This window comes from Seriola aureovittata, chromosome 4, assembly GCF_021018895.1.
Source record: "Seriola aureovittata isolate HTS-2021-v1 ecotype China chromosome 4, ASM2101889v1, whole genome shotgun sequence".
Taxonomy (NCBI): Eukaryota; Metazoa; Chordata; class Actinopteri; order Carangiformes; family Carangidae; genus Seriola; species Seriola aureovittata.
Genome location: NC_079367.1, coordinates 19,843,996 through 19,857,975, shown reverse-complemented (window position 1 = coordinate 19,857,975; position 13,980 = coordinate 19,843,996). Strand labels below are relative to the sequence as shown.

Below are 13,980 nucleotides of genomic sequence, written 5' to 3'. Positions count from 1 at the left end.
TTTGTGGGAGAGTCATCATACGGAAACCTTACCTGTAGCCTAATCACTAAAGTCAGCAATATGGAAAGCAATATCTGGATAAGCCAGAGTTGCAAACAAGTGCTGTAGATGAAGTTCTAATTGCTAATTATTGAGTACTGACCCATGTGTCCATATTTTACATATGCCACAATAATTTTAATTCTTTCTTTTTTTTAAGTTAATGAAATAAAATGCAACAGTGCATTAACATTTGAAGAAAAGCTCATTTTTTGTGTCCGTCTGCTACAGATATTGCCTTACTTTTTTCACTTTAAAAATCAACAAAATATGTAATTTGCTAACTAGTGATTTTTTTTTACTCAGATCTTTAAAAGTACTAATACATTAATGTAAAAATACTCAATTATAAGTAGAGTTTTGAAAATAAAACTCATTCTGCAGAAAAATGATGACTGACTGATATGTTATTAGTACATTCTTAGATTGTTACTACTAATTGTTACTGGTTGAAAGTAAGTAACTACATTTTTTCAAGTAGGCTACTGTAGTAAAGCACAATTTTGAGGAACTTGTACTTTACAAGAATTTGTATTTTCTGCTAATTTATACTTCTACACTACATTTCAGAGAAAAACATTGTCCTTTTTATCCCACCACTTTTATTTGGCATCTCATTTCTTACTAGTTACTTAGCAGAATAAGATTTTACATGAAAAATTTATGATAATTTTATAAAATACAGTATTAAACTAATTGTTACCAACTTTTTTTTTCTTGTGACCCCTTGCAAATGATGTAGTTAGTAAATGTTCGTTTGGTTCTGAGGTTGTATTTACTTCTGTTCACTTCAAAGACAACAAAATTTGCATAATCTATCTATCTATCTATCTATCTATCTATCTATCTATCTATCTATCTATCTATCTATCTATCGCCTACAGACATACAGACATTTTCATATGTATGTATGAAAAATATAACCACAAGAGGGTGTATGCTGACACATTCCCACAACAACGTACAATCAGGGTTGTGTGTTTTTTGTAGGAGGAGCAGCACATATTTGGCACCACCTATCGCCTGTCAGACAGCGTTGAGGGCTCGGCCTCCTCAACTCTTGTAGCTATGGAAACTCGTCGATGGCAACATCCACCAGTCTGTTCTGTTCTGCCCCCCATCCTCATACCTCTCAGAGGTGCTGAGTGTGTGCAACTGTAACAGATAAATGAGACGCTGCAAGATGGCGATTGCGCGACTCATGGCATGTTTTGTTCTTTACACCAGCCTCGGTAAGTTTATTTTTCCTTTTTACATCGCTATTGCAAAATCATTTCTGTACTTAGGGGGGTGCGGCTGCCGTTAAGTTAGTTAATCAAAGCTGTAACGGAGTCGTTAGTGCTAACGTTAGACCATACGTTAGCTTGATATAAACAGGCTGATGATTGTCAAGAAAGCTTAACCGTTATGTATTGCTTTGTTGTATTGGGCAGCTTTAATGTCAGTGAGGTATTTTTCCATTAACGCTAACATTGCGTTGCTGTTGTACGAGTCAAACCTGAGAAATGGCGTATATTAGTTGAAATAACATCCTTAACGTTTTAACGTTTTTACGTTCATGTTAACGTTTGCTAAGAGCCGCTCACAATAGCACAGGAAACGAAGAAACCGTTAAATGTCGGTTTATTTCTTTACTATAGGACCCTTTAACACATTGCCTCGACATTATTATGTGTTTACTTGTCATTGACGAGTAATTGTGAGGAAATTTCCAGAATGAAAACAAAGCAAACGTTACTTTGGGCGAAAGAGAGGGCCACCACAACATACTGTGAGGAGACCTGTCCTAACTGTCCTGACATGAAGGATTCAAGAAATCACAGGCCTGCAAGAGCATCTCAGATAACATGCGTCCACTGTATGTCTGTGCATGCAGCATAACAGGCCCATACATTGTAGAATACCATGTTGAATTTATGTGTACCACTTTCTGATTAGGCACCATCTATAAAGGCTTTATGATCTGTAACTAATGTCTTCATTAAAGGTTAGTAAATCTAATGCTTTGCAGATCAATTACAACCCATTAATAACAACAACTTTTGGGTTGCCAGCATATACTACTTAATGAGTATACATTTGTTGCTCCTTCTGGCCCTTCACTATAGGCTACAGTACATGGTGGTTTCATAATTTCCTTAGGCACCCCAAAACCAGTACTCTAGTGCTGAAATGATTAGTCAATTCATCATTTGGTTGGTCAACAGGAAATTGATTGAGAATTTCAACCATTTTAAAATATTTTTTCATCTTTCAAGTAAAAGTGGCTAAAATTTACAAGTTCAAGCTTGTCAAAGGTGAATATTTGCTATTTTTCTGTAATAGTAAACTGAATCTCTATGGGATTTGGACTACAGGTGTAGTTTTTTGATGAACTGTTTAGTCTGTGATATGTCAAAAATGATCATCACAACTTCTCAGATTCAAATTTGATACGTACCCAAAGATATTCAGTTTACTGTGATATATGACAAAGAATCAAAGGCTGGAATCAGAAAATATTTGACATTATTTTACTATTTTTGTTTGAAAAATTACTGAAACAATTAATCCGAATGTTAAAATAGTTGCCCAATAGTTGGAAATGAATTTTCAGACAAGCAAATGGACAAACAGAACCGTGTCACTTCCTTTATATAAAACACAACAGGTACAGCGTGTGATAGTGAACCTGGGGCTTTTGTGATCCAGCTTTGGTTGACAAGGATGTGCAAAATCTTGCTCCAGCATGACATTTTCCTGGCGGTGACATTCATTAGGAAGACTCATCCAAGCCAGTTACAAGTCTAGAGTTATAAATGTTAGCAAGCCATTAATAAAGGGTAATGGGCTTATCATTTTGTAATAAGCATTACAACATGTTATTTAATTTGCAAAAGATAGTCAGTGACCGGTAAATTTCCGCTGGAGAATCTAAGAGCCATCTAAAAAAGTGTCATGCTGGAGGAAGATTTAATCTGGAAGCCCAAAAATAGTTCTTATGAATGGCTTATATCTATAAAGCTTTAGTAAAAGATTAATTAACCAGAATAGAGCTATTAAAGTTTACAAACCCTTTATAACTGGTGCCTCAGAAAGACTTTCACTTTCTGTGTGTTCCCTCTAGTTTGGGCTACAACTAAGGAATGTTTTCATTATTGATTAATCGGCTGACTATTATGTTGATTAACTGAATATTTGTTTGGTCTTTTAAATGTCAGAAAATAGCATAATAATCTAAGAGGAAAGGACAGTCTTATAGTTTAAGGTGACACCACATGTCTTGTTTTGTTAGATTCACAGTCTAAAACCCAAACATAGTCTGAGTACAATGATATAAAATGGAAAAAAGCAAATTTTTACTCACATGATTAATCAGTTATCAAATTAGTTGCTGGTTAATTTTCAGACAATCAACTAATTGATTAATTGACTGATCGTCTCAGCTCTACTATCAGTTGTAAACTAGGTAAATCCAATGTTCAAATCCCATCTTTCTAACCAACTTGAGTCCTAGGCAAGTGGTGGATTTGATAAAACCTTGCGTATTGACCTTTGGTGATCATGTGGTGATTGATGCCGGTGGATGGGGTGTTTTCAATGCTGCAGGTCGAGGGCGTCAGCTGAAAATGCAGTTAGTCATGGTGAGGTTGCATGGTGGAGATGACATGTCTCATCGTGCCTGCCCCTAAAACATCTGGAGCTTTTGGTTGATCAGTGTAGTTGGTGCTGAGTTATATGTTGTATCCACCCTAGTGTGATTTGCTGTGAGGTGACCCTGCTGCTGCTGAGTGAAAATTGGCAGTGGAGTGGGTCGGTTCCAAATGGCAGATTGCGTCAGTAAATGTTGAACTTTTGACCCAGTTCTTCTACAAGTGTGAATCAAATGACTAAGCGCCTGACAGGCAAATCTTATATTTATTAGATTGTTGACACCTCTGTGGTTCTGAAACAAGTCTGACCTTGTAGCTCACAAATATAGTAGCATTCATGTTTAGACTAATATTTAATATTCTAAAATTCTACCCTTTAGTTTTAGACTGCCTTTAGGTTTGAATAATGAACATGAATCAGAATTAACATTGTTTAATTCATGCTTCATATAACTGGGACACAGCGGTGCATAAAGTTGAATTATATGATTTAATTTAAGACAAAATGAATCATTTTGCTTTCTTCCTCTTGTTCTGATTGTGGAGGGAGATGGTGTTAATCCTTTAACACCCAGTTTCATTAAATCTCCCCTTTATGATTATTCCACACTGACAGTATCAAATATATACGTTATCAGCTTGTTCCTTCTCTTAAATGAAGCTATTTGTTCAACAATGTTTGTGATTTAAAATGCTGAGTTACTTATTGTTTTAGTTTTTACACTAGAACTGCAAATAATGATTTTTTTAAATGTTATTTTTGTCATTGATTAATCTGCAGATTATTTCTTGATTAAATGATTAATGTCAGAATATAGTGAAACATGTCTCTTATTTATCAGTCATATAAAATGACAAAGAAGGCAATCATTCACGTTTGAGATGCTGGAACCAGAAAATTATTAGTATTTTTGATTTCTTTAAATGTTGATTTATTGTTGCAGCTCCAGTTTACACTGACTGAAATATTCATACCCTCAACATGTTTTTTTTATTGGTACACCATTCCATCAAACGAAAATATTGTTGATGTTTTGTGCAGATTTCCCTAAAATACAGCCTGATATATTTGGTATCTTTTGTCATGACTTTGTGCAGTCTGGTGCATCAGCAAGACAGTGGGATTGAAGCAGTTAAACCTACTGGAGCTACATTATACCTCAGTCTTTCTTCACTCTTGGATCCTGCAGTGTAGGGACTTTTTTTGAACCAGCATCATTAGAAAACACAAGGGCAAAGAACAGTTCACATGTCCCTTTCTTACATTTCCCTCAAGTATTTATGACAACATGACTGTCTCCATCTAATCTACTGGAGTGATTAATTGTTATTACACAGTCACTCTAGTATGCTGTGAATCCCAGCGGTCCTTGGTCCTCACTCAGCTCCATGTTGCTCGAAGCTAACTCTGCCTTCAGCATATTTGCAGCGACGACACTGGAATGTCTGAGAAAAAAGGCTTTTTATAGATGCACTGGATCAACAACTTTTTGTTGCAGGGATGGGGATGGGTAGTTGTTTTCACATTTAGCACATAAGAGGATTGCAGAATGTGGCTATTTAAGAGCAGGTTTCTCTCAGAACAGGCTATAGACCTACTTTGTCTATGCATTACAATAACAGAAGGATTAAAAATGAGCCTCTGTTTGCTTTCCACCCTGCACTGAGATTATTTTTGTAATTCAAAAATATTGTCTTCTCAGCCTACATTGTGTCACTGGGGGACTAAGCATTCTTGTATGAATGCCTGTATTTTAAGCCTGTATTAGTAATTAGTTACACATTGTCATGTTAATTGACTGTGGTTATTCTTTCTCACGGCCTACTTTTTGTTTTGTTTGGATAGAGATGAGAAAAACCTTTAAAAAAATCATCTTACCACAGCCCCCGATTGTGCAGTTAGTACACTAATTTTGGATTCTGGTTAACCTATATCCACTCAGCCTTCTGTAATCCACAACCACAATATGAGTTATTATGTAATGCTAAAAATAAAGACAGAAAAGTTTTTTGTTTATTTTTTGGACATTTTTTGACCAAAAGAATATGGGGAGGGTGACATGCAACAAAGGTTGTCTCCAAGGGCCTTTTATCAGTTTTCCAGAGTGCTTTACAAAAACAAATGGACTCCAACACATTACACCCCATCATGTTGTAATCCCTGAAATGATGAGTTTTTAACACATATTTGTTGTTTTTTTGTAATGCGATACTTTGTAGTGTGATTGTAGCAGATTTTATTAAATGGCTAATATTTGAAAGAGCTGTAGTTTTTGTTCCTGAAAATAAGTCCTTTTAATTTAGTCCTTCAATTGAAAGAGCTGTAGTTTTTGTTCCTGAAAATAAGTCCTTTTAATTTAGTCCTTCAATTCCACACTGTTTTAGCTGTAAAAGAAGCAGTTCAAAGCATCTAAGTCAGCAGTTCAAAGCATTGCTTAAAGGCTGAGGACGCAGTACGTGCATATGTCGAGGGAGCGTTTGTTGGATGAGCTTGTGTCTCTCAGGATGTCCAGTCACTCACAGCTGGGGTAAAAATAGCTCTTGATGCACAGGGTGGGAAAGTCAGCAACAGAGACGGAAGCTGAGACCTGGGAGTCAGATCTCATCAGTGTCTGCAGCTGTGCTTATATGACCGGATGCTTTGGCAGGACCCATGTTTTCATCATGTTCAGGCTGAGCATCAGCTATATGCTAGCTTACTTTGAACCCAAGTCATACCGTACATCTCAGGGTCACTTGTGTGCTAACAAGGCTGCTTTGACTAAATACCTCAGGGTTAGTCAGAATGCAATGGGCGAATAGGAGTCAATTCCATGCTGTATTCAAAGCCTGCTGTGACGACTATTATTGTCTACTTCATTTGAAACCCTTCATACTGCCCCCACAGGGAGTGAATGCCTTCATTACTCAGCATGGGTGCTGTTAGTTGCATGTGTAACCAGCAATTACAACATTTGGAAGTGGCACAGACACAATAGGTTGAGTGTAGGGTACCAGTGGAATGTGGAAACATGCTAATTAACCCTCAGCATTTTAAATCTTTTCAACACATTGTTGAATTATGTGTACATCTGAAATTGTAATTTTAGCATTTTCCTAATTTGTTGTTGTACACCCCCCCCCCACTATACTCACTCATTTTCCACTTAAGTTGGCATTCTACTGGCCTAATTTCGACAAAACTTGTGAATTATGCCTCTTGCCATTAAAGTATGACATTTACAAAATAACACTAATTGCTTTAAGGAGTTCACTCAAGCAAGGAACTTAAAATAAGTATATCTCATTGTTGTTTGTGCCAGAGGGAAACAATGACGTTGATTAAATATGTTTCAAATATAAACACATTCCCACTGTTAAGTTATTTTTGTGCTTCTGAATGTGTTTTGTTTGGGGATTTTGATAAATTATTTATTCAGTGAACCTCAGTGTAAATTAGTGTCACAGTTTAGCGAAGAGGCTCTTGTATCTTGTAATGTTTTAGGGCGTGTGGCTTTTAAAAAACAGCTTGTTGAAAATTTCTTATAACTAAATGTATAAATTGCATACTTCTTCAGAAATGCTTTTTTCAATGAATAAATGCTTTAATAGGAGATTGGGCCAAATACTGAAATGGTTTGTTAGAGAAAAGAAATGGGAGCACTTTGCTGTAATGAGTTACACATCACTGACCAATTCTAGCTATAGGCCTATCACCGACCCAAACAGTAGTGAGATCTAATGACCTACTGATGCAGACGCTCATATATTAATGTCTGATATGTTTTTGACAAAAATCAAGTATCCCCACCCACGTTACACAGGATACTTTGTCTTTTCTTCTTTCATCTTTTCTTTCTGTTGACCTTTGTTACCAGAAAACCTCTTTCAAGCATAAAAGTCAGTAGTTAAAGAAACTGAAAACTCTTGTGTTTGTGCATCATATCAGGTTATGCTGAACTAAAATAGCCAACATAATTAAAATGAAGTCGTCATGAATATATTATCAAATCCCTCGTTTATAAATTTACTTTGTATCATTACATGAAGAGAGTGCAGTCTTATTTTAAGATTTCACTTGTTTCAGTCTTGTTGATTTTAAAAACTGAAAACAAATCAAACACAGAAATAAAGTGAATACAATACAGATTGTTATTTGTTTTTGTTTCTTATGTATGCATTTACTGTCATAATGGAATGAAAAACATGTTCAATGACAATTACGTTGCCTTTTGTGTTTAATAACTGAATGAATTGGGGACCTTTTTGTTCATTACGGCATGAATTTTCCATGTTAAACTTATTTTTAAATATGTGTATTCACTTCTTGCTGAGAATTAGGCTAGATGATAAATCAATGCTACTCTGTCTCTTAAATATAGAACTGAAAGCCAGCAGTCGGTTAGTTTACTGTATCTTAGCACAAATACTGGAGTCCTTTCTTGATATTTGACCTTTTCAGGAGCTTTTTGTTTCAGTCTTGCTCTTTGGAAATTGAAAAACAAATTGACTTTGGCACTAAAAAAAACCCTGCTTGCCGTGTTTTTATGTTTATTGGTATTGTACTGCTGCATTGTCCTAAAACTGGAGGGACTGTGTATAGAAAGCTTCCAGTGGCTCTTCAGTATGCATGGAAACACCCTCAAACGAAAAGGCTGAAAAGCCAAAAGTCAGCACTTTAACCTCAGTCAGGGTTTCATTGCAAATGCAGTATGCTGGAGCAAAGCCAAAACAATAAAAATCACTGACCAAATATTTACAGACACCACTGTATTAATATTGTTATTGCAGCAATTATTGTCAACCACCATTGTTAACCACTGCAAAGGAAACAAATCAAATACTGAAGACAGAACATTTCTACTAGGAGTCAGTTCATACTAAAAGGCTCTAATGTGTAGTGCAATGTTGATTAAAAATGCACAACTTACACATTTTGCCCCAGGTGTTAATCTTCTTAAACACACATGGGAATTAATTAATAAGATATGTTTACCCTAAATCAAATCCCAAGCCTCTCACACTCTCTTAGTTTCTATATTTATCTCTCTAATCCACTGTTTATTAGGCAGCATGCCCAGTAGATAATGTTTGCTAATGAAAAAGCTTATGTATGCCATCAGGGTTACTCAGCGTTTAGTGTCTTTCTTCCTTTTTTTCCCACAGGCCACATTCCATCATCAGTCGGGGTAACTCTTCGAACCACGGACAAGATTGTGTGGGCAAATGAGTTTGAGCGTAAGTTGCTGGAAAATCACTCAAACCTATTTATCCAAAGTAGCTTTTCTCTTCCTGATTTGAGTTCTCTTTCTCCTGCTCTCATGCATTCTGTTTCCTCCACAGCCATCGAACTGACCTGTTTAATAGAGTCCATCTCAACAAACAACCCGAGGATTGAATGGAAAAAGATTAAAAATGGTGTCCCCAGTTATGTGTACTTTCAAAACAAGATAGCAGGTAAACCACTTGGAAACTCTCTTTTTGAAATCCTCCTCAGCCACCAGACCACAGAATTTCAAAGCAATGTCTCAGGACTTGAAGCTTAGCTGAATGAATAGTACCTTGAAAGAACTTGGCAATGAATTCTGTTTTTGAACTGTGAAGTCACGCTGTGTATTTGAATGAGCAATTGTAAAGTGTTTTTTCTCTCTTTGTAAAGGGGACTTGGAGCACAGAGCTCAGCTCAGAGAGCCAGCCAACATTCTGATCTACAACACCACTCGGTCAGACACTGCAGAGTACCGCTGCGAGGTGGCCGCCATCGATGATCAAAGGGACTTTGATGAGATACTTATTAGTCTTGCAGTAAGAGGTATGGTGGGCTAGGGCTTTGTTAAGATACCACACCACTGATGACTGGCAACAACACATCTATATTTACATACTCTTACAGAAGAATGGAAAATTATACTGCACTTCAGAAATCAGACATTAGAAAAAAGTTCCTTTGTTATTTTATGGAAGGAATATTTCAGGATTTGTGGGGGGTTGAAGACAAATTTTATAGCTATAGTTTTGACATTCTGGAAATTTTATTTTACTTACGTCCTATGTTTCCAGTCTTTATGCCAATCTAAGCTGACCGTCTGCTGGATGTAGCTTCATATTTACTGTACAGACATGGTACCAATTTTCTCATCTAACTTTCTGCAAGAAAACAAATAAGTTGATTGTCTAATATGTCAGACGATTCCTTCGTGTGATTACTTCTGTTGACTTGTAAGGATGTTATATTTTGATATTTTATGCATGAAATGATTCATCAATCAATAACAAAAACAGTCAGTAGTTGCCTTGCCTTGTAAATGTAATAAAATCTGCTTTTGATCGAGGTGTGTCTGTGTCTGTGTACAGTGAAACCTGTTGTACCACGGTGCAGCGTGCCAGAGGCAGTCACAGTGGGAACATCAACAGAGCTGCGATGTCTGGAGAACGAGGGCTTCCCTGCTCCTCAGTACCGCTGGTTCCACAACAATGAGGAGCTTCCTCAGGACCCCAAAAACAGCCTGAAGTTTGTCAACTCTTCTTACAGCATCAACCCTGACACTGGAGGCCTGGTATGAAAGACAGGGACAGAGTCTGTTTATGACTTTTGACTTATAACTATGATTTTAGTTTTCATCGTCTGTACAAACTATCAATGAAAAGTGTGGAAAAAACACATTATTATTATTATATTATTAGAAATTAGCTTCTTCTCCCTGCAGTAGAATCTGTCTCAGTAAAATAGGAGGAAGTAGTGGGCTGACAGTTGTGTTTGTGGATGGAACTCTTTAGCATCAAGAATTTTCAATGACAGCTTATTCACTGTAAATGTGAACAGCTTAATCTAAATGAACACTTAACCATCATTTGACTAAAAGCAGGATCAATCCATGCTTGTAAAGATAGCCAGTGAGAAAGCTAAACCAAAAGCTGGCATATAGTATTACAGGAGGATAATGTTGCATCCAAAGCCAGGGTAATGTGTTTAAGATTCTCTTCAAAACCATAATAAATGGGTAAAAGTCTTACATGTACAAGTAAAAGACAATTAGTGATGTAAGAATGAATCCACAGACAGACATCTTTAAACATTTTGTTGACAATGCAGCTGTGTGTCAATGCAGTGAAATATTTCTAAAAATGTCTCCTCAGAAATTTCGAAGGGTGAGGAAGGAGGATGCAGGGGAGTACTACTGCCAGGCAAAGAATGATGCAGGACATGCACAGTGTGCCCCACTAATGATGGAAGTCTGTGAGTGACATGCGTACATGTGCACAGATCTGAAACAACAGCACTTTATACATACTCCTGACATTTATTATGTCTCGTTCCTAAACATGAATTTGAAATACAAAAAAAACACAAAACCACTCAACATTTTTGAAAAGCAAACAAGGCAAAATCCATTTTTGTAGTCAGTCCCCAAGCAACAGTATTCGCATGACTTAAACCACTTGAAGGCCAAGCTTATTGTGCACCCATCTTCCCATGTCAAAAATAACCTCCAGTTGAAAGGCAGCAGAGAGACTAATTCATCTAACCAGCATATCTTTCCAAGTAAGGTCTGCACAGTAAAGTCCCAGCCAGTCCGGCCAGTTTTGAACCCAGGATCAGAGAGCAATGGAGCAACTGTCCACAGTTTCAAGTTATTTATTGCAATATAGTTGAAATTTGTTGATTTGAAAAGTTGTTTTCTGTTGACAACCATGTATTGAATGAAACTGCAATAAGTGTTTGTGGTAAACAGTATGTGTTACAGAAAGTCCTTTAACTGTTATAGTCGGAAATTCCTGCCATATAGTGTATAAAATGTCACAATTAGTAACTATTTTCCATCAATCACAAGATATTAGAGTTTAGTACTTTATGTGATCAGATGAAAACAGGTTTATGTTCATATTGATACAAACTTTGTAAGCTGTCAGCAGCAAATGTTTGATATCTTTACTTGATAGCTGGCTGAAACTGGTCGATTATCAAATTATTCTGCTGGTCAGCTAAGCCATTAATCAAATGATGATTTCAGCACCATGTAAAATAAATATAAACAAAATATATAAGAACAGAAATCATAAAACTCAATTAATGTAAGTCTAAATTATGGGCACTGATATCATCTCTGTGTTCTGTTGCAGATGATGTCGACATACTTGGGATTTTCCTCAAGTGCTTTGGTGGAGTGGTTGTATTCTTCTGTTTGACTGCTTCCATTTGTAATTGCCTTAGACGTGGATGCTTCCACAAAAAAGGCCACAATGAAAATAAGTGAGTATAAACTACATCTCTGAAGAGGGAAAGAAGCAATACTTTGCTATTCTACACTTCATTGAGGGCTTTTTGTTTTTATTATCACTTTATTTATTTCAGCTACAACTGGCCAGCACAGAGTGATGGCGTTGAATATGGAGATGCAGATGAGGTAAACAAAATCTGTGAAACATACACAGCATTTATTGTGTCTCTTATTTACTATGAACAAAATAAACTGTTAAAGGAGGAGTTCTGTGTATGCTCATTTTCTAATTCTTATTTCTCACAGGGCCATTTTCGCCACAAGTCTTCATTCGTCATTTGACAGCTGAGACAGTGGATAAGCTGGAACCAAGACAAAAATTAAATCTGTTGAGGTTAACTTGCAACAACGATGCTCCAGATGGTAAGGTTTGAGGTGTGAAATGGCACATTATTCTCTGATGCACATCAAAATCAAATTAACCAAGTTGCCAAAGTAATTTTAATATAATTTTATGGTACTGTTTCATGGTTTTTATAACATAACAGCTTTTTAAATTCTCTTCTGTTAGTATTAATTTCCATTTGAAACTTTGGGTTTTTACACCGTATTTTGTTTGTTTTTTTTTTTTTTTTTAATCATACAATAAAACCATTTCAAAGCTGTGAAATTTGATATTTGGCCCACAGTGTCATCGCAAAAGCTGCTGGAAGCTATATTCCTCCTTCCTCCTTGTTTTTTGGACAAATCCTCTTTTATAATTCTTAAACTTTTTACTGTGTACACTGAAATTGTTTTACAGAACTCCTTTACATTGTCTTTGTTCATAAGATAAACATGTTCTTAGTTTGTTTCATGTGGGAAAGAGTAGAAACTTGTTTTTGTATATACTGTAGTTATACATGCAATAAGTAGCAGATTGCAAAAGGCTGTTGAGCTCAGATTGATATGGCACAATTTATTAGCCTTTATTATATTTACAGACAATAACAAGTATGTACAAGTACAGAATTTGAATACCATATATCCCACTATGCTGCAAAATCAATATGTACTATAAAAGATGGTGAAGTATGATTTTTAGAGTGCTGTTTTCTGTGTACAAGTGACCTTCTGTACTTTACTAATTATTTTGTGAGTATTGGACATATTGTCCAGTTTTGACTCAGTATTTAATGTACATAAATATATACATTTTTTGAACTTTTAATTTTCATACATTGCACTCCATACCTTATTGTAAATATGGCAATAAAACTGTTTGTTGGAAATAAAGTTACAGTATTTACTGTTCAGTGTGTATCTGCAGTGTTGAGCCTGTCAGTTATAACAGTATATCATTTCAAACATTAGTGTCAATGATTTGTGTAACAACTCAGGAACTGTTCTAAAATGTCCACTGTTCATTTGATATTATTACTATATGTTCATGTTATTTTGTTACTATTAAATACAATTGACCTGTAAATGTTTTGGAGACTCAAATGTTTCTTGTTTTGTGTCGTGGAAAGGTATTGTCAGATTTCATCTATGTAATTTAAATTTGATAAAGGATTGAACATAAATATGCAGAGGGAAGTGACAATAGAAAGAAAAAGTATTGACTGTATGTATGATACTGAACGTTGTGTGCAGTGCAGGCAGTGCACAGATGTACCTGAACCTGTAATTGCTTGATATGCTACAGTAAAAATAAGTAATTAAAAATAAATTACTTGTAAAGTTAGAGTCTTAACTATGTCAATTTTAACACATTTGTGCCTACAGTAATTGCAACATAAAAGATTTTGTAATTAATGTGTCTTACTCAGCTGGTGGATGACTTCTGATGATAGAAATATTCAGATTCTTTACTCAAGTAAAAGTATACTATATTTACACAATACCACAAGTTCTTCCTTCAATTTTACTTAAGAGTACATGCTGTATGTACTATCTGAAATATGCACATTACATGAGACATTAAATGATCTGGTTAATATTAGCATAACATTAAAGCAGCAATGGCAAAACTATTTTATTTGAGGTGGGTTAGTTTATAACAATGAGATGCATTGAAGTAGAAAATAGAAAAATATAGAAATACTGAAATAAAAGATAACAGTGGTGAC

General features: G+C 35.7%; 1 protein-coding gene across 1 annotated transcript; it reads left to right on the top strand.

Moving 5' to 3' along the window:
* Window positions 1-1,119: 1,119 nt before the first annotated feature.
* On the top strand, window positions 1,120-13,341 carry jam3a (junctional adhesion molecule 3a). Its single transcript, XM_056375210.1, has 9 exons — window positions 1,120-1,271; window positions 8,817-8,888; window positions 8,994-9,107; window positions 9,310-9,462; window positions 10,005-10,207; window positions 10,788-10,887; window positions 11,772-11,901; window positions 12,004-12,055; window positions 12,176-13,341. Exons 1-9 carry the CDS (start codon window positions 1,208-1,210, stop codon window positions 12,209-12,211), a joined length of 924 nt encoding a protein of 307 aa, XP_056231185.1. The 5' UTR covers window positions 1,120-1,207; the 3' UTR covers window positions 12,212-13,341.
* The last annotated feature ends 639 nt before the right edge of the window (window positions 13,342-13,980 follow it).

Excerpts from the sequence above, each read along its gene's own strand:
- jam3a (XM_056375210.1), top strand. The coding sequence starts at position 1,208 with ATGAGACGCTGCAAGATGGCGATTGCGCGACTCATGGCATGTTTTGTT. Across the intron at positions 8,889-8,993 it reads GTGGGCAAATGAGTTTGAGC|CCATCGAACTGACCTGTTTA; the intron begins GTAAGTTGCTGG and ends TTTCCTCCACAG. Across the intron at positions 12,056-12,175 it reads AATATGGAGATGCAGATGAG|GGCCATTTTCGCCACAAGTC; the intron begins GTAAACAAAATC and ends TATTTCTCACAG.